Source organism: Mauremys reevesii, linkage group 1, assembly GCF_016161935.1.
Source record: "Mauremys reevesii isolate NIE-2019 linkage group 1, ASM1616193v1, whole genome shotgun sequence".
NCBI lineage: Eukaryota > Metazoa > Chordata > Testudines > Geoemydidae > Mauremys > Mauremys reevesii.
In genome coordinates, this window is record NC_052623.1 from 47,565,750 (window position 1) to 47,586,485 (window position 20,736).

At 41.8% G+C, this 20,736-nt stretch overlaps 1 protein-coding gene and 1 pseudogene across 16 annotated transcripts in view; both read right to left on the reverse strand.

The window, feature by feature from the left end:
* Positions 1–1,382: 1,382 nt before the first annotated feature.
* LOC120403434 lies at positions 1,383–18,967 on the reverse strand (annotated as a pseudogene).
* The window catches only part of SPATA13 (spermatogenesis associated 13), a 110,770-nt gene continuing 105,133 nt past the window's right edge, over positions 15,100–20,736 (reverse strand). For 11 of the 16 annotated variants that reach the window (XM_039496011.1, XM_039496091.1, XM_039496084.1 and 8 more), the window contains one exon: positions 15,103–19,633. In XM_039496011.1, coding sequence (XP_039351945.1) covers positions 19,452–19,633 — 182 coding nt within the window. In that variant the 3' untranslated portion in view covers positions 15,103–19,451. Of the gene's footprint in view, positions 19,634–20,736 lie in introns of all 16 variants that reach the window. The other 5 variants (XM_039496110.1, XM_039496113.1, XM_039496121.1 and 2 more) reach the window with 2 other exon arrangements.

The following is a 20,736-nucleotide window of genomic DNA, read 5'->3' on the forward strand; positions in this document are numbered from 1 at the left end:
TGTGCGTCCATGTACCGAGGCTAGTGTCGATTTCCGGAGTGTTGCACTGTGGGTAGCTATCCCGTAGCTATCCCATAGTTCCTGCAGTCTCCCCTGCCCATTGGCGGGGGGGTGGGGGGATCTGATAGAGCTCAGCCGCCAGTTGCTATGATGAGGACGGTTACCAGCCGTTCTGTACCATCTGCTGGGAATGACCAGGAGTCATTCCTATTTTTACCCAGGTGCCCCCGGCCGACCTCACCGAGGCCAGCCAGGAGCACTCACGGGCTGATGACGAGGACGGATACCAGGCCTTCTGCACTGTACCGTCTGCCACCAGGGAGGGGAGAGGAGAGGATGCTGTTGTTTAGCGCTCCAGGACCCCGTCTACCAGCAGCATGCAGTAGACATAGGGTGACATTGAAAAAAGGCGAGAAACTATTTTTTTCCCTTTTCTTTCGGGGGGGGAAGGGTGTAAATTGACGACATACACCCTGAAACACCCGGGAAAATGTTTTTGACATTTCAGGCACTTGGAGCCCAGCCAAGAATGCAAATGCTTTTCGGAGACTGCGGGGACTGTAGGATAGCTGGAGTCCTCAGTCCACCCTCCCTCCCTCCATGAGCGTCCATTTGATTCTTTGGCTTTCCGTTACGCTTCTCATGCAGCACTGTGCTGAGTCCCTGCTGTGGCCTCTGTCTATCATAGCCTGGAGATTTTGTCAAATGCTTTGTCATTTCGTCTTCTGTAATGGAGCTCTGATACAACAGATTTGTCTCCCCATACAGCGATCAGATCCAGTATCTCCCGTATGGTCCATGCTGGAGCTCTTTTTGGATTTGGGACTGCATGGCCACCTGTGCTAATCAGAGCTCCACGCTGGGCAAACAGGAAATGAAATTCAAAAGTTTGCGGGGCTTTTCCTGTCTACCTGGCCAGTGCATCCGAGTTCAGATGGCTTTCCAGAGCGGTCACAATGGTGCACTGTGGGATAGCTCCCAGAGGCCAATACCATCGATTTGCGGCCAGACTAACCCTAATCCGACATGGCAATACCGATTTCAGCGCTACTCCTCTCATCGGGGAGGAGTACAGAAACTGGTTTAAAGAGCCCTTTATATCAATATAAAGGGCCTCATTGTGTGGACGGGTGCAGGGTTAAATCGGTATAACGCTGCTAAATTCGGTTTAAACGCGTAGTGTAGATCAGGCCTCAGTCTCATTGGGGGAAAGCAAGGTTAGCTTGTTAGTACTATAGGACTTGGAGAAAGCAGGCGTAGCTCTGTTAGTACTGAAGGAGGTCTGAGAAGGAGAAGACAGAAGACTCGTGTGACTTACCATTGTTCCTGATGTCCTTGTCGGAGGTGTTCCTGACAGCAAGTTCCTGAGCAGTGATTCTTGGGTTCCTGGCAACACTTCTTGGTCGGAGAGTCAAGCGATCTTGGTCGGTCCGGTGCCCTCACCTTGGTTCCTGCACGGATCTAGTATTGTGTTTATGACCTTTATATATTTGTTGTCCGTTCTTGTTTTGGGGTTTGGGTTCAGGCTTCATGCCTCTGTTTTGTTAAACCTACTAAGTGGTTTATTAATAAAATCCCTTTTCTATTTAAGTATACCTCTGTGATTGTTTTCACTGCTGGGAAGGTTTGTGGAGGTGGGAGGCTGACAGTGATAGATGCTGGGGTGGGAGGGTTCCTAAACTGAGAGGGTCTGATTGTTTTGGATTCCTAACTGCCCAGGCAGTTCAGGAGGAGTAAAGTGTGTAACTCTGAGTGAATTGTGTAACACGCAATGTGCAGCATTTTGATCCCATTTTTAACCAGAGCTACTCCTACATTTCTTGAATAAAACAGTGATGTGGTAGGTGAAATAGAAAACCCCAGAAAATTTGCAGATAAATGTCCCAGTTTCTGGGTTTGGCTAATGGTTTGACCATTATACATCACCATATGAAACTTGATTGGAATATGAGCGGAGGGAAGTTTAAAAGCAACTGTATGACCTACATTCAAGGCACTTCTTGGCATTAGTGGGATATCACTATGTTTCTTTTGTCCCCTTTCCAGCCCTTTTCCCCTGAACTCCTGGATTATTAGACCTCCAGTAACTCATTTAGGATCTGAATTACCAATAGAACCCAGCAAACCAGTTACACCTGAATGCCGAATTTCACTTTTCATCCCTTTTGGGCCCACGGGACCAACTTTTTATCTTCTGTCCTTACAGTCTGAGCTCTCCTTTTTGACCTTTGTACCCCACAGTTCCAGCAATTCCATTTGGTCCCAGTTGCCCAGGTCATCCTCTCCTTTTGATCTCCTTTGTTCCCCTTCTTTTCAACTCTGTCATCAGTTCCTAAATGAAAAAGGAAGGACATTTTCTTATAATCGTACACCAGGTTACTGAGGCACATCACTAAGTTTGAGCACATAATTTGTAGATATTGAAGAATTGTTCCTGCACAGTTACAGGTGAGGAGTGTCACACACAAAAATACAAGATAAAAAGTAATGGCGGATTTCCTCCTGCATTAATAAGAGATCAGCTGAACAGTGACAGGAATAACGGCAAAGAAGGGAGCGTGCAGCTGAGTACTTCATTCATGCTGAGGATTGCACTGAACGTCCTGGTCACCTCCAACACAAACATTCTCTGCCCACACATTCTTTTTTACCCTATGACTTTCAGAGTAAGGGAATTTGCTCATGATGGGCTTGAGACTTCTATTCAGGAGGACTACATATAGCACTTGCCTGTTCTGTGTTTGTACAGTGCCTAGCACAATGGTGCCCTGATCAGTGACTGGGCTCCCTATATGTTACTGTAATACAAATAATACATTATTATGTCTTCCTGCATGTACCCTCCTTTTACACTTTCAATGAAGCACCACAATCTTGAACAGCCTCCTGTTTATTGCACAAGGACTTCCAGGATCAGGGTCTCAGTGCTCAGCCTTACTTGTTCATGTCTAGCCTCTGCACATACTGTACTTGCTCCCTGCCCAGTACAGTATGGACCTGATTCAAAGTCCACTGAAGGTCATAGGATGTTTTCCATTGACTTGAGGGGCTTTCGGTCAGACTATTTTAGTTAAGCATCAACTTATTTTCATTTAAAACTAAGTCAAGTCATGGCAAGGGGCTTGGCCAGTGGTGTCATAACAACATACTGTCCTGTTAGGCAGAGTATACAGATCTCAGGCAGACATTCAGACTCCTGTTCCATGGGCCTAACAAACCTCAACTCTGTAACTGTTCCATGATGGGCAGATGTTGAAACAATCTTTACCATAATCTCAAGGGAGCTCATGAAATGGTGGGATAGCAAATTATGAGCGATCAGCCCAGGAATGATTAAAGGAAAAATGATCATACATGAGCCAAGGTAACTATCCTCTCCTCCTTCACTATTCAGTGTGGCTTAAGAGCACTTATTTCAAAGTATAATATTGTAGATAATGGGCCCAGTCCAGTTCCTATTGCTGTCAGTGGCAAAATTCCCATTGGCTTCAAAGGGAACAAGACTAACTCTAATGTCTGCAAATGCAAATATAGATTTGCAATATACAGTATAGAGTGATACAGTCACCACAAATCAGTTCGGACAGTTACAGCAGAGTGGTAACCATTAAAAAGTCAACAATTGCCAAGAGACTCCATACAGTCATCACAGTTATTTTAAGAATAAGAAAACAAACCTGTGGTATTTGAGACACCACAACATAGTAAATGTTGGTAAATGGTGGGTTTTTAAAGGCAACTGCACTAATAGATGGGAATTTACTGGAAAGAAAAGAGTACTTTTGCCCTCTATTTTCAATTTTCAACCCCTCTTTGATTTCCTGGAGCCCCATTGTATGATAAAACTAGAAGGTAATCAACAGTGATCTGCATTTTAAGAAGCCAATGACAAGCTTCTTTTGTATGTAGATTTTAGATGAATATTTTGTATTCTGCCATAGCTGGTTCATTGAAAGAATAGGGGCATGGTGGAAGGTGCTTATCTGGGAACTATAGAACATTTCATAAGTGTGAGTATTCAAGATGATAAATTGCATCCGAAGAAGTGGGTATTCACCCACGAAAGCTCATGCTGCAAAACATCTGTTAGTCTATAAGGTGCCACAGGATTCTTTGCTGATGATAAATTAGTCACTCTCCAAATTAGTTAAGTTCCAGACCTCCCGTGCCAGTTAGATCAAATTAGGTTTGATTCTGCAGAATACATTTTTTTTTATGTTGATAATTTTCTGATAAATAAGGAGATGCTGGGTTTTGTTATGTAGTCAACAGCTCAATCCAGAACAACCTGGCACTTCTGGAGATCCCAGGTGGTGACACTGGGGCCCAGATCCACAAAAGAACTTAGGCATTGTGACACTGAGGGTTCGTCTCCACTGGCGCTTCATCAGCAAAACTTTTGTCGTTCAAAGGTGTTAAAAGAAACACCCCTAATGACAAAAGTTTTACTGAGGAAAAGTGCCGGTGTGAACAGCGCTTTGTCAGCAGGAGCGCTCTCCTGCCAACAAAGCCGCTCCTGCTCGTCGGGGGTGGAAGTTTTGTGTCGGCAGGAGAGCTCTCTCCTGCTGACAAACAGCAGCTATGCTGCGTGCCTTTTAGCAGCACAGCTGTAGCGGCACAGCCGTGTCGCTAAAAGCCTTGTAGTGTAGCCATAGCTTGAGCGTGCTGGCAACTAACTTTTAGATGCCTAGAAAATCACACCACCACTGCAGTCCACAAACCCTGAGATAGGATGTCTAGGCTCCCTATACAATGAATGGGAAGAGATAGCACCTGAGACTGCAATCCACATAGCCAGCATGCTAGCCAAGGAACTGCCCAAGCTAGCCAATGGGACATGCCGACCACAGGGGGAGTTCTAAGCCCCAACCCTCTCCTGGAGATAGGTAGCTGAACACCTTTCTTCCCCTGGCTTGTGGACGGAAAGCAGAGCTAGGTGCCCATGTCATGTATGGGGCCCAAAACAAAATGGTGGGAGGAGGAGCCATTCCCATATAACCTTCAGCCTAGTGGACTGGGCACTCATTCAGGATGAGGAAGACCCCCAAGTTCAAGTCACCCCTCCTCCTGAGAGGGAGAAGGGATTTGATTAGGGATCTGCCACCTCTCAGGTGAGTGCTCTAGAGGCCATAGAGTCATTCTAACTCACTGGCTCAATTAATATTTAATTAGTCAATTATAATTAAAGGTGAACAACTTCAATAGGAGAGACTGAGGGAGACCTACATCAGAATATTCCATAATCCAACAGTTAGAACATCACCTGAGAGGTGCCAAATCCCTGTTCAAATCCCTTCTCCCCCTCAGGAGGAAGGGGGAGTTGAACAGGGAGTCTTCCACATCCTGGATGAGGACCCTAACCACTGAGCAATAGATAATAAGGGGGCTTCTCCTGCTCCCCTCCATCCCGGCCTACCAAATACACAAACCAGATGGGCTGCTAAATGCCTACCCGTCCTGGTGTGTGAATTGTTCTTGGGCTTAGGCAGGAGATAGGCGTCCAGCTGCCTATCATGAGGCAGCACTGCACAAACTCAAGTGCGAGATAAGCATTCAGGCGCCTAGAGTGATGCTTCAGTGCATGTTGCTAGAGGCAAAGACTTGGTCACCAAGTGAATGTTGTTGCCTATGGAGTTAGGCAGCAGCCAAACAGGAATTTTATAGACCACAGTGGTGCCTAAAAATAGGACTTAGGTGCCTACATACCTTTGTGGATCACACCACCCTAGGTGCCACGGCCCTGATCAGGAAAGCAATTAAGTACATGCTTAACATTAATTTAATGCATTCACTTCAATGGGACTTAAGCACATGCTGATGTGCTTTCATGAACAGAGAGATTCTTTCCTGTATTGGGGCCCAAAAGCTATGTTAGCCTATCTGAGGTTTAAAGAACTGGGGGAACTATCAGAGCTCAGTCAGCATGCGGATGAGCAAAGAGTTACCTCTGGCTTCAATCTCTTTTATAGCCTGCAAGAACACAATGGGCCTGCTCCTGCTCTCACTCAAGTTTTTGACAAGTGTAGCTCCAATGAAGTTACCTGCTGATTTACTCCAACTTACTGAGCTCAGGATCAGGCCCTACACATTTACATTTAAGATGTCAGACAAAGAAAGAGTTTTCCTGTCATTCCACACACCTTGTCACATTGTACAAGTGATTTCACATTTTTTCCTCTGTTTTAAGTTCTTCACTGGGACACATCTGATATTTAGGTATTAGTTGGTTTTCAGATTGCAAAATATGGCCTCCTACATTTTCAAACGGTCTTAAAAATGTACGCAAAATAAACTAAAGACTAAAGTCCTTTTTATGGCCATTTGCTTTTTGCAGCTAATCTCTACCCATGAATTACATTCATTATTAGTTCTTTTCTTGCATTTCTATATACAAAAGCAAGCATCTGGAAGAGCGTGTGAAGTGTGTTTTGAAAGCTGGATTGAAAATGCTAATTAATATAGCTCTTACTTTAAGTGCTGATCCATTCAAAACAAGGAAGGTTGCCAACAACTTGATACAATATTACTCATGTTAACAGCAAAATAGGTAGCTTGGTACCTGTATGCCCTTTGTCATCCTTTGATCCATCTCGTCCATCACAGCCAGGTGAGCCATTGTGTCCAGGGTTCCCAGGGACTCCAGGATGCCCTTGAGAGTAGCTGTCCTGTTTTCATGCTGGCTACAGTTTCATTTTTTGGAGGTTATGTGAATTTGGCTAAACAATTCAAGAAATGAAAATGAAATCGCCCTTATCTGTCTGTCTCCCCCTGTTGTCTCTCGTCTTAAACGTAGACAGTAAGATCTCTGGGGGAGGAACTGTCTTTTTGTTCTGCGCCTGTGCAGCACCTCGCACAATCACGGTTATCAGAGGAAATCACAGGCACTCTGCCCCTTCATCCTGGGGGGCAGTAAATTGCATTTCAGTACAAATCCCACAATTTGAACATAATTTCTACCTAATCCATACCCTGACTGGGTCAAAAAATCAACCTGGTTTCATAGATCTTGGTGAAAGTGGCCTGAGTTTGAAGTTTGTAATAAAATCCCAATGCAGGTAATTATGATCACCTTTCAAATTTTGTTGAACAACAATCTCACACTTCTAAAAGGAAAGCGTAAACATTTTCAACCCTCTCCTCCTGCCATACTACCCCAAAAGCTCAGTTCCAGGGAATAAAAAAAAGCTGTTAATACCATCAGAATTAAAAATATCAGAAAAGAGAAGTCGATCCTTTTAATTTTAGTATTTTAGAGATGACTAGTTCATAACATCTACAGCTGACAAAATAGTAATATTAAAATGGAACCACTGCATATGCCTATGTATGAGAATAATTAACTGTTCTTTTACTGCCCAGATCTCTTTCCTGTTCTCATGGAAGGAGTCAACAGCCAGACTCCCACTGACCTCAGTGGGAGCAGGATCTTGGGCCTTTATCTATATATTTAAGATTGACAGTACTAACACTAGCAAATATAAATTTGAATTCTTTGCTTCAGCTAGATCAGATATTTACTTCTAAAATGCTCTTCATTATGTATTTAATGAGTGGACTATAAGGACTCCAAGAAGTGATTTCCCCACCCACCCAGCAATGCCTTAAAGACAAACAAGCAAAAGGAGTTAAGCCATCAAAAACTATATTAACTTAAAATAAGGCAGTAACATGGAGGAAAATGTAATAATAATGCTACTGTTGCCCATCAGACTGAGTGAAAAGATGAACTTCTGAGCCTTGCATGTTTGTGCCATGTGAATATGATCAGTGATATAGTACTCCTTGGTGCCGGCTATTTATAGAAATCACCACAAAGTCCTATTTCCCTGAACAGCAGTATGTAAGAATATACAGAACACAGGTAGTTTCCTTGCTCAAAAATCCCAAGTTAGCCACTCTGTCTAGCCCTGTGCCCAAGGAGACACTGCTTCTTCTGGGTTAGTCATACAATCTGCAACCAACCGCTGCATTTGGCATCCCTAGGGAACCCCAGAGCTCCACAAGTCCCTCTGGGCTTCATGCTCTGACCAGGTGGCTTGGGCCATTAGCCTCACAACACCTGCCTATATTTATCCTTTCAGGAGAGAGTCTCTCTTGCCTTAATGCCTCTTAATGGAGACCCATTGCAGTACATTAATAATGAATATCCAACAGCCTTACCTCTGAATGCTGCTGGCATTTGTTAGTTGAGAGCCTGATTCTGCAATGCTTATGCATATTGAGTAGCAATTATGAGGAATATTTTGGGTAACTTAAGTAGGACTACTCATGTGAGTAAGTGATACTCAATATGAGTAGATTTTACATAACTGGTGCTTAAATAAATTCTCATTAATGTGATTGTATGCTGTGGTCATTATTTCTTTTGACCTCTTTACAAAATTATTTGTATTTTTTCTGCAGTCACCTCCCTTTCTTCTGCTTGAAAATTGCAAACACACAGGATATTAGCTAAAAAAGGATTAGCTAATGGCAATACATAGTTAAGTATAACCAGGTTTTCTTGGGGGGTTATTTGCTTAATTTGACTTCTCAGGGAAGAGCTTAATTTTGAGACACTTTTCATAAACTTTTTGTTCTGTCGCTAGATAATTTCCATGTCCCCCAGTGAAGACTCTCAGACTGTGGTCAGTGGAACACATGCTAGCTGGACACCTGCTGCTAGCTCGCCTCATTCTTTCCAGGGCTAATTTGCAATAGTGAAACTGAACGTTCATTAAATATTTCCCAACCATCACTGTGCTCTGTAAACAATTGCCCAAAGGATGGTATGTGGTTGCAAAAGGGAGAAGTGGTCCATGGTGTTGTGAATAGCAGGAGCGGTGTCCACAAGACAATCTCTCTGTTAAGACACGGTGCACATCATGGAAAAGTTTGACAGCCTCCTATCCCTTTATACACAGGACACGCATCTTGGTGCCTTAAGCTAGAATAAATCCTGGAGTCTTCAATGCGGGTGTTGCTTGCCTAAGCCGTATACATGTACTCACCTGCACACAGGATTGTCAGTCTTACCTAACCCATCGCTTCCTTGTACACTGCTGTTTTCAGGGATCTTTCACTTAAGTGTGAGTGCTACATGTGAAGGAATGTGGGCCCCCGGCACGTGCAGTGAGGATGACAGGTTTGCTTACTGAGTTCTTAGAGGTCAGTTTAGTTTTGAGATCTGTTCAATAATTAAAATAGAGATTTAAAACCAACACCAAGCTCTTCTAAACTCTAGTGAGCTGTACTTTTGCTTTTTCCACTGTCACCCAGAAGAAAAGCATTTAATTACACAGCATTCCAGTTAGACTTTAAAGAGTTAGTCTTTGATTTATTGTTATTATTGATTGGTTGTACTGTAGAACCCAGAGACTGTCATCAATATCAGGCCAACTTTGTGCTACACAAATGTACTATAAAAGAGAGTCTCTGCCCCAAGCACCTTACAAGCTAAATAGGGTTGAGACTTGACAGCAGGGGAACATAGGACCCCTAACAAAGGAGTAGGAGGGCGAAAAGAGTGACAGGCATGAGACCACAGGGTTGCAAATATTAGCAAGTGTAAAATATGAAAGTAACTCTATTTGGTTTGTTTGTTTATAAAGGAGTAAACTGAGCAAACAAGACATTTTAATTAATAACTAACAGGCTACCCAACTAGCCATTCAAGCATGAGCCAAAACAGTCATGCTATTAGAGCTGGGGTAGGCAACTTATGGCACACATGCTGAAGGCGGCACGTGAGCTGATTTTCAGTGGCACTCACACTGTCTGGGTCCTGGCCACCGGTCCGGGGGGCTTTGCATTTTAATTTAATTTTAAATTAAGTTTCTTAAGCATTTTAAAAACCTTATTTACTTTACATACAACAATAGTTTAGTTATATAGTATAGACTTATAGAAAGAGATCTTCTAAAAACGTTAAAATGTATGACTGGCACGCAAAACCTTAAATTAGAGTGAATAAATGAAGACTCGGCACACCACTGCTGAAAGGTTGCCGACACCTGTATTAGAGCATAGTATTGCTGAGTAATCAAGGTGGCCATAACTTGGTGTTTTAATTGTGTTGTATTAACAACTGCTGCTTTCTATGGGCCTGTTAGAAGTAGAGTGACTGAGCAGCATTTGGGTCCACAGATGCTAAATGTGAGCAATGAAAGACAAAACATATGTGTATTATCAGAAGTTAGTGTGTCACAGGAAATGGACACAATTCACCCCCCTGGTGCAAGGGGCTGGAAATTACTATGCCCAATGGGGATTCACACACTGCAGGGACATGAGTCTTTTCAATAAACTGAACCAATTAAGCAACAAAGAGTCCTGTGGCACCTTAAAGACTAACAGATGTATTGGAGCATAAGCTTTCATGGGTGAATACCCACATGCATCTGACAAAGTGGGTATTCACCCACAAAAGCTCATGCTCCAATACGTCTGTTAGTCTTTAAGGTGCCACAGGACTCTTTGTTGCTTTTTACAGATCCAGACTAACACGGCTACCCCTCTGATACTTGAACCAATTAAAAAGCTCAGATCAGAACTGTTGAATAGTTTCAGAAAGGACTGTATCACCATCTTGTGGCAATATCAAATATTACTGGCAATGTGCTGCAGTATCTAATGGCTTGTTCTACCTTTGATATGACACAGTGTGCTTCAGGAAACATGTTCTGCTTTCTCTGAATGAACTTCCATGCCTGTCTTCATGCTAATGAAAAGCAGAAATGGTAGCAAACAACAAAACATCCATCTTCTCCATACCTGTTGGCCAGTTACTTGGTATTTTCCCAAGATCTATTACACTCAGTCTCCTCTCTTTTATACGGTGTTTTGGTTAATAAAATCCATGCATTGGTGCTGGGGTAGTGCTCTACTAGGAGTGCTCTATAGGGCCATGCTGGAGCCCTAAGTTGATTTCCATTCCTGCAGCTCCCTTTCTAAGTGAAAAGAGATTGTGAATAGTGTAAAGGCCGTGCACTCCACCTCTGAGAGACAAGAGTGCCGTGAATCATTAATAACCAAAACCTTGATGGGCTCCCAGACTGAAGTCAGTCCCATTCATTGAGTTTCAGCTGGAAAAATGAAGGCTGTGATGCAGCTCTTTCGTACAACTGCACCTGCAATAACCCTGAAAGATTGGCCTGAAATAGTTAAATAAGCAAAAAATCCACCATGTGCAATCAAATGACATAGTTTGGAAAGGACAGGAGAATACAGTTCTTTGGACTGAATGTTGTTTTATTTATTAGCAGCTGACGATAATGCTGATGAGCAGGGACTACATGGATAACAACCAGGAAAGATAAAGATATGATAGAACCAGTCTCAGTTGGGATCCCTGGCTGCTTCTGTAATAAAATAATAACAATGCAAGGAACATTTGCATAGGGATTTTACTCTGAATTTGTGAGTGATGCTGAGTTTTGTTATACTGATCCAGGACCTACCAGTGCAGAATAGACCATGAGGAGAGAGGAGCTGACTGCCAGACACTACTCGATATATAGTCTCCAGGCCAAGTTCAAGTCAGTTCTTACTTTGCCTAATCTCTTTTACCCAGTGGCCAAATTCACCTTATCTTAATTTCTGGATCTCCTTCCTCATGTCCTAATGCCCAGACACAGGCATACTGCACTCCAGCCTCTCTCTCCTGGCCTCAGAGAAGCCCCTCTTGGTGCTAGTGCTCCTCCTTTCCCCAGCAGCAGTTTCAATATTTTGAAAATCACAAGGAAGGAGGAATCCTCTATAAATTCTTCACAATGCTCTTTTCTTCCTTGTGAAATGCAGGTGGATTTTTTGGCCTAACAAGGGCAGCTATGCCCCTCTCTTTGCTAATCTCTTTTCTTCTCTCACACACAGCTCTGAACTTTGCTGTCACAACACCCCTGTAATGTACAAGTCAGTAACCCTTTACTGGCCTGCAAAGTACCTGTCATGCTATTGGCACTATCTGAATAACACAACACGTTAAAATGAGCCATCAAGTAAAAAATATTCCAGGTCACAAATTACACACTCCAAAAGTAAAAGTTAACATAAAGACAAAAGAGAAGGAAACAGCAGGTAGATGGAAGGTAAAAGCTATCATCAGTTTGCATGGGCTCTGTGTTGATCTGCTGAGGGCTTGCTGTGTAAATGATAGATTCTGCCACATACCCATTTCTTTTGTACTGAAACCTTGTGATGGGATGTACCTGGTCCTTTGAAGTCCCCCTGCTGGAGGCCTCATGGTCCCCAGGAAAGGCGCCGTGAAGGTGGGTCCTCCAGGCCTGTCTAGAAAGGCTGCAGCCAATCTGAGTGCAGCAGGCTCAGATAAAAAGAGCTGCAGCGGCTCAGTTGCTGGTTGGGACAAGAAGGTTGAGGAAAGGATGGTAAATGGTGAAACTCCCAGTCAAGGAGGCCTGCAAGAGACCCTGCTCAAGCAGAGAAAAGATGGGGAGAACCCAAGGACTGTAACCTTAAGATAATGGGTGAAGATGACAGGAGTGAGTGGGAAGCAGCCCATGGAATGAAGCAGCAGCAACTATTATGGGAAGCATATGTGGCTGCTGTTTACAGGGTCCCTGGGTTGGGGCCTGGCGTACTAGGCGGGCCTGGGTCCCTGTGGGGAAGTTGCATAAATCCTGCAAAGTGGACAAGACTTTTACCTAAAGGCCCAAGAAAGGGGCTGGAATGCAACCAGGCCCACAGATGGTGCTGAAGACCCTGGTGAGGGCTGACCTACAGTTCTGGTTGGACTCTAGTAAAAGCCTGAAAAAGGGACTGGATTCAAAGAGCCCAAAGACCGGGCTGAAGACCCTAAAAAGGGCAGATAGTTTGTTGGACTTTCCTTGCCCTGGAAAGGGGTCATCTATTTCAGATTGTGTGACTTGGCTGAAGGACTGAGCCACTGAAGATCCACCTAGTGATGCCAACAACCTACAGGGGGCGCCAGGAGCAGAAAGGTTGAAGCACCATGTGCAGCTGACGGGAAGCACTGATGAGAGGTGAGTGCCCCACCACAAACTGAAATATTTATTAGTGGCAGCATATGAATTTCCAGTCGATTGTGCTCAGCTTGCCAAATAGGAAACATCCCTAACTCTCTCTATAGCGAAGCTTTCCTTGTGGTGTGGCCCCTCAAAAAGTCAGTTTTTATTATGGGAGATTGTGTGATCTGGACACTCTTGCCCTTATAATTCTACAGGTTCTCCATTCAGCCCTAGTGTCTTCAAGGAAACATCAGGTAGAGAACTGAATTTCTAATTTTAAAAAATATGCAGGGGAAAAAAATTCAACATTTCAAACCACCTTTATGCATCACAAACAACTTTAAAAAAGGAAAAATCTAATTATTTTTCCTTGCAGGTTACATTTAACACATAGCAAATATATATTTTCCCAGAGCTGTTTATTTCAGTCTAAATATTAAAGAAGGAAGCAAAATATTAGAGACTATATGCAAAGGTCCAAATCTTTGTCTTAAGTTACCCAGTGATGTGTGACCATGTGGCCTTTGAAATCAACTGGTACTATAATATGCATATACATATACACATGAACTTAAAGCCCCTTTCTCGTTGGTGCTTGTCCTCAACGAAGACGAACAGGAGTTGAGGGTCCTGAACACTTCACGGGATTGGGTCCTAATTTCAAGATACCTGAGAACCTAAGAGCAGGAATATGCCACTGCACACAGTTGAATTTCAAACTTCTTAGAAGACTGACTGCATTGTGTAGCTCCTATACTTCCTCAAGCTTCATTCCATTAGTTCTCTATCTATTCATACTGTGCATCTTACTGTGTATCTGAACACCTAAGATGGTGAGGAAAGAGACATTAAAGTCATATGTTTCCTCTGTAACGCAATAGCCCATTGGGACTGCCACCCGAGCAGGCTATCTGAGAAGAGAGACCTTGTAGGCTTTTAATGCAGTTGGTAAAAATGCAAGAAACTACACAGTTTAGGGCCTTGATACAATCTGTTTGTTTCAATGCCACATGGGAGACGCAGGCTTTGAAAAGCCCATGTAATTCTCATTTTCTGGGACAGCCAAATGGTGGAAATCAAAGGTTCAAGCTTTGAGAGGAAGGGAAAGGAATTTGCAAGCCCTACCATTCTGCCAACACAAAAGCAGGTCAGAATATTTTTGACATGAAATTTCTGTGACATATGCTCTTTCAAAGACAAACCATTTTGTGGCGATTTAGTCAAAAAGAGGTTTGGGTTTTTTTTGTTCTGAGGCAGAGAGACTCTCCCTCCACTCTGTAGCCTGATGGCTAGGGATGTGGGACTTAAGTCCTGTCAGGGACCATGGGTCTTGCACTCTGGCCCACAGGGTTCTTAGGAGTTAGGCAGTCCCAACCTGCCATCCTGGGACCTGCTAAGGGCTGCTAGAGTAACAGAGCTGAACTCTAGTAGGGGACTGCAGTCCTATGCTCTGATTGGTAGAAGCCTGGGGGTCTGGATTGGTCCCCAGTCTAAATTTAACCCAAACACAGGAACAAAAAGTTGTCCATGCAACTGTGTTCTGCCTGCTCAGGGCTGCTTCTCTTGCAATACCTTCCTGCTGCTAATCTCCTGGTAACCTGACCCTGCCTGCCTCCTAACACCTGACTCCCATTTTGCCCTCTGACCTGGTATATGACCTGGCCTGACTCCGAAATCCTGCTCCAACCACTATATCAGACTGCCCACATTCCAGTTGTGACAAGTCCCTTCTGCGCCTGAAGCAGAGCAATCTGGGATGAAAAACTCTGCTCTGAATCAGGCACAGCAGGGATTTGAACCTGGGTCTCCTACATCTCTACCCACTGTCCAGCTGACAGTATGTATGTGCATGCGCACACTTCCCCTGACATAATTCCATTTTAGAAAAAATGTTCAAAATTTTGTTTTTATTCCCATGTGGAAGGGACCATTTTGAACTCCCCAAAATTGCTGCAAAATGGAATTATCCTCTGTTCAGCACCAATTTCATTAGTGCCAGAAAATGCTACGCTTATATTTACTTCCAAGGGGTACTGATGGGTACTGTCCGTCAGATGAAAGGCGGCAAGGAGCAATGATGGTAGAGACACACAGTTTGGGCAAAACCAGGTTTAAAATCTTTTCTTAATGATGAGGAGTTAAACTCTGGAGTCAAACTTAAGTGGTTTTGTTTAAAATTAGTCCAGGCTATACAGTGTAGGTGGGTACAATCATAAAATCAATAGATGAGAATATAGAAATATTTAACCCCTCTGTGAAAAGATAGAGGAAAAAAACAGCCAGCAACATTTTTTAAAACTGCACAATATAATTTTATAAGACAAACTGCTGAGGAATATCAGTTTTGTCCATTATTTAATTAAAACATACAGTAAGAACAAAATAATGCAAATGTAGGTTTGTACTCATTTCCAGAAAATAGATTCATTTTGACAAACCACGTATTAAGAGGAAATAAATCTTGCAAGACACTGATTACTTCAGAACAAGTCACTGCAGTCCTATACATTGTACTTTAGCTGTCAACAGCCAATTCATCTGTTCTGTAGCCATGACACTTGATTTACGTGTAACAGCACACAGATGGTAAGATGCACAAAGCATATACATAAGATAAAACGTTACAAAAACATTTGTCAAGTAAAATACATACGCAAGTCATCTCTAATATTTACAACAAAAGTCTTAAATTACAAGATCATTCAGAAGGCATCTCGTAAATACAAATGCCACAGACATAGAAAAAGAAAGGCAGTCAATGAAAGGTTATGGCGAAGAACCTTTGGCTCCCAAACTCCAAGTTATGATCATTTAAAAAATAACTAAATGTGGAATATTCGTGTATTCTGTCTTCAAACTCCTTCACTGCTTTTCACTGTTAAAAATCAATGTGAAATTCAGCATGGCAAAAGCCACTTGTAAAACAAATTTATTTTATAGTAAGATCAAAACTCTTAGATGCAGTTACATTTTGGCATTATCCTAACCCAAAGGAAACACATTCAAGGAAGATTGTTTTAATGCTTTTCAAGCATAAAAGTCTGAGGTTATCTGCTCAATAAGTAATAAGGAAGGCTCTCCCCAGCCTGTGTTTTACCTACATGAGGCACAGCTGTGCTTAATTGTTTCATTAGAACATGAAATAACTTAAAGCAAAGAAAAATAGGATGACATTAATAGCTATTGAATTCTGATTTTTCTATTGATATGCACATGAAAAGCCATTTCATCAGGAGTCAGACAATGACAAGGTTCTTTTCAAGGTAGATTTTGATAAACTACTACCCATCATATTTAATTTGAAACTGTTCTCCTATGAAGACTCTACAATCATGCTGAACGTCTTGGTTAATAGGTTCTTTGATTGTTGGATAATGTAACTGAGTGTTTAACTATGATATCTTCAAAACCCTGGAGTCTCCCTTTGGTCCATTTTGAGTCATCCTGCCATCAAATGAGTACAGTCTTAGACCATGGATGAATAAATTAATGTACATAATGTACATGTGCCAATAAAATGTACATAAACATGCCTTATTGATATCACTTTTTCCCACCTGGTGCAAGATTAGGCTGCATGGAAAGACACACAGAAGATGATAAATAAACCAGATGCAAATGCAATATACTGTACATAAAACCTATCCTGAATAATCTGCATCATGAAATGCTTTGCCTTGCATCTCGTTGAAATGAATGAGGTTCTCCTGAAGAAAGGAACTCGTGCATCCAAAAGCACATTCAAACCTTTGCCTTCATTTCCAAGGCTAAGCACCACTATACAAAGAAGAGTCTTTGTAGGTACTCACATGCCAGTAAGTACATTCAAAAATCAAATTTGCTTTCCAGTATTGCCACAGGAACTAGCTTTTTGGAGTGGAATAGATTTTATCTAAGACAAGTGTGTAACCATGGATGTGCCTCTCAAACTTTTTAGGCTCATGTCAGCATGCATAGAAAGCTGAAGGGATGGAGGAACAGCTGGGTGTACAGTGCAGCCCAGGAGTCTTTTCCTGTGTCTAGGGCAAAACTTTCCAAATGTGCGTGGTGAAGCTAGGACTTAAACATCTGCATGCCTACTGCATGCGCATAACTTGCACTCGTACAGCAGAACTGGGCAACTGTGCAGACAAATGGCTACTGAGAAATACAACATGGCTACCCATTTTAGTGGGAGCACAAGTTTAGGTGCCTTCATCTGGAAATACAGTGCTTATACTTACACTGAACATTCAGAATTATCTTTAAAAAATCTGAAAGGAGGTGGCTTATACTACACAGACATAAAAAAAATACCTTAAAAACACCCAGCAAGTTGTTTTGTTGGTTTTCCCACACTTTTTTTTTTTCAAATTGGATCATTGCTTAGAAAAAAAATGCCTGTAATAATTTGATCTGCCATGAAGCAGTTCTCAAACATTTCAGGTTTTCACTCCATTAATAAACAGGAAAAAAGCACAAGCACTAAGGTTTACCACACACTGGGCAATTCAGTTCAGCATCAGCAGATCTTCTCAGTTATCGATAAGCTACGTACAGAAGGCATTTCAAATGTACTGTTCCCAAAATGCTTCACTTAAAGTTAAAACCACTTGTTAGTAAAAGGTCATGTATATATCCATCGAAAATTGAAGTGTAAGTATTTTTCTAACACATCTATTGACAAACATTTATTGGTGTGCATCCTTAGTGAGCTTGTTCATGCTTTGTAGAAGCTACCACAGTTATTAAATTATTTTACACTCCAACTTTTGGACTCTACAAGACTGGCTACAAGTAAAAATAGAAAGAGTTACAACAGCAGAGTTTAAAATAAGGCTTTTTACACTGTCGATAAGATGCCTGCCCATTAACCTATTATTTGTTCTTCACATATTTTTACACATTCATGGCAAATAAGATTTTGTTCATTTGTCAAAGAACACTCCTGAAATTGCCTTTATTATTCGATAATGCCCCTAATCAGCAGCATAGGAATCTTGTAATTTGAAATAAATCCTTTACAAACCAGTGCTGAAACCTATGGAGTCTCTCCTCCATACTTTTTAATAACGCTCATTAGCATTAATGAGAACTACACATGACCAGTAAGAAAAATGATCAGTGCTGCCAGTTCCAAGATCCTATTTTCTCATACTGGATTTTTTTTAAAGGTATTCTTTCAAACCAACTTCATGTCACAAGCAAAGCAAAATAGGGCAGTGCAAACCATTTACTACAGATCCTGGCCGGAGCTGACCTTAGCGCAAAAAAAAAGTCATCCTTCTCCAAGAGAAACTGATGGTTCTCAATCAATGCCCATTTCTGATTCCACCAATGTCTTTTGTCCATACTGGTGGCATCTTCTCTTTAACATTTTGAAGTAATAAAAACCCACTGTCACTTGACTGATGTGTAAGAGGCTCACAATCAAAGACAGCTTCAGGAACTTGATGGAAACTTTTGTTACAATTCATACACTTTAACTGGAAAGTTGTATGTGGATGGAATTTAGAGTGTGAATTATATAACCAACACTATCTAGTGCCAGCAGTCTCTCATGATTCCTTAACTTTGCATTTTTGTATGTTCACATTATCTTCATTTGATTAAAAAAAACAAAACACTTTAGTTTTTATACTGAAACACAAGCATACTGGAATTACAGAGAAGAGTGTCACAGGATAGGGGATGAGGGCAAGAAATGAAAAGTATATGGAAGTGCATACAAGAATGCAGTATGGTACCTTGGTTGGAAAGAATCATTTGGTGGGTCCTTCCTCTTTCCAGTCCTTGTATGCACTAAATACATAAACCCTTGCAGTCTTTTTTGTTCATTTTTCCGTAATATGGAGTCAAAACATTTCTCTGTTCTAACCTAGAAGATAAGGCCTTGCAGGACTTCCTATTGCCATTTGGCAAATATAAAGAAACATTGAAAAAGATAGGAAGTGTTGAGGTCCACTAGTTTCTGCATGCACATCAAGTTAAATCAGGTGGGATTCACTCACCTGATCCTGATGCATGACCCCTGCTCAGTGATCCAAAGGAAGAGAAAAATCTCCTCAAGTCCCTTGCCAATATGCCCTGAGGGAAGAATTCCTTCCTAATCCTAAATTTGGCCATCAATTCACTATTAAGAAAAATGAAATGTTCAAATGACCCCACCATTAATGTAGTGTGACTAAAAAGAGAGATTAGATGCTGCTACTATAGAATAACAGCAATTTGCCTTCGTCACCAAGTGATGTGCTCTTCATTAGCAATGCTTATTGATGCATGTCAACATTTACTTCAGAACCATCTGGATTCTTCATCATAGAACCTTATGAACTTCATTTTCCTTCTAGACAAAAGTGATGTTTTTGGCTCAGGCAGAGCCTATGTCTTTCCCTCCAATAGAGAGGATGTATGGTTTTCCAACTCAAACATGTTCAACTGCGTCCCAAAGGTTCCTCTCAGGAAGACATCTCTCCTTCAGCCAACGTGCTTCCAATGACTTTAGCCCTCTCATTTCTTGAATGGGGTAAGTTTGTTGAAGGTGTGCCAGAAAAGGGATGGCTTTCGTTTGGGTTCTGCCAGGACAAAGACCTGCTGCTGTGGAATGCTGGTGGGCACAGTGATGTGGCGTTGATGAATAGGATGTAAACTCTGGTGTGGAGGAGGCATGGGACATCCATTATAACTGATACCTGCAGAAGGAAAAAATGAAGTATGTGTGAGACAAATGACAAAGTAATCAACCCAGAGAAAATGCACAGAGCATATGGGCCAAATGCAGCTCTCAATGAAGTCTGAAACTTGCCATCATAGTCAATAGGAGTAGGCCAGATCTTATCATATCTGACTTTCCACTTTTCTATTTTGGTCTTAATTTTGATTGGTTAAAAAAACAAATAATTGTATGGCCTCAAATAACTTTACAGTATTGTCCAGAAAATCAGCAGTAGTTTCACAAAACCAGACAACATGTGCAGGAGCATTGTGCTTTTAAGAGGAAAGATGGTTAATGTAGCAGACACTTGGACTTTTTAAGCAATAGCTGGGTAAGATTATGTAAAATGTTCTTACTGGTGAAGAAAAGGTACCTTGGAGGGGGAAATAGTTTTCCAAGGTAATGCTCTCTGACTTTGACATTTGAGTATTGAGATCACAATCTCCTGATCAATATTTTACAGCCATTGCCCTGAAAATCTGGCCCAATTTGTAACATGCCATTCATTCATATATATTGAGTGATAGATATGTTTACACATTAATATGCACATAAGAATCTCTCAACTGCAGATCAAAATTTTGACATTGATGCATCTGAACAAAGACAAAAGTCATGACTCTTCCAACCTTTCAGGAAAGCACCCCAACAAACTGCCCACTCAGACCCAGTCTGACTCCCAGCTGCTCAACTCATCCACTCAACCCATCAAAAAGTGATCCAAATCTCTCTCTCACACACACAAAACCATTTAGAATTTTATTTTGAATACAACAAAATCTCATTCCAAAGAATATTTTAAATCAACAATGCTGAATTCTAGAGAGAACTTGGGTGGAAGGGTCTGAACACGGGGATGAAACCAGGGATTCATGAGTTTCTAATCACATCTAAACCACTGACACTCTCTGTACCTTTAGGCAAATCACTCAACTTCTCTGTTCAGGTCTTCTTTTAGGTGGGGCTAATACTAATTTGCCTATCGGAAGGCGTTTGTGAGGATTATTTAGTAAATAGTTTATAAAGGGCTTTGAAGTTGAAATACATGCTAAATAATATCACTTTAGAAAGTCTAACCCC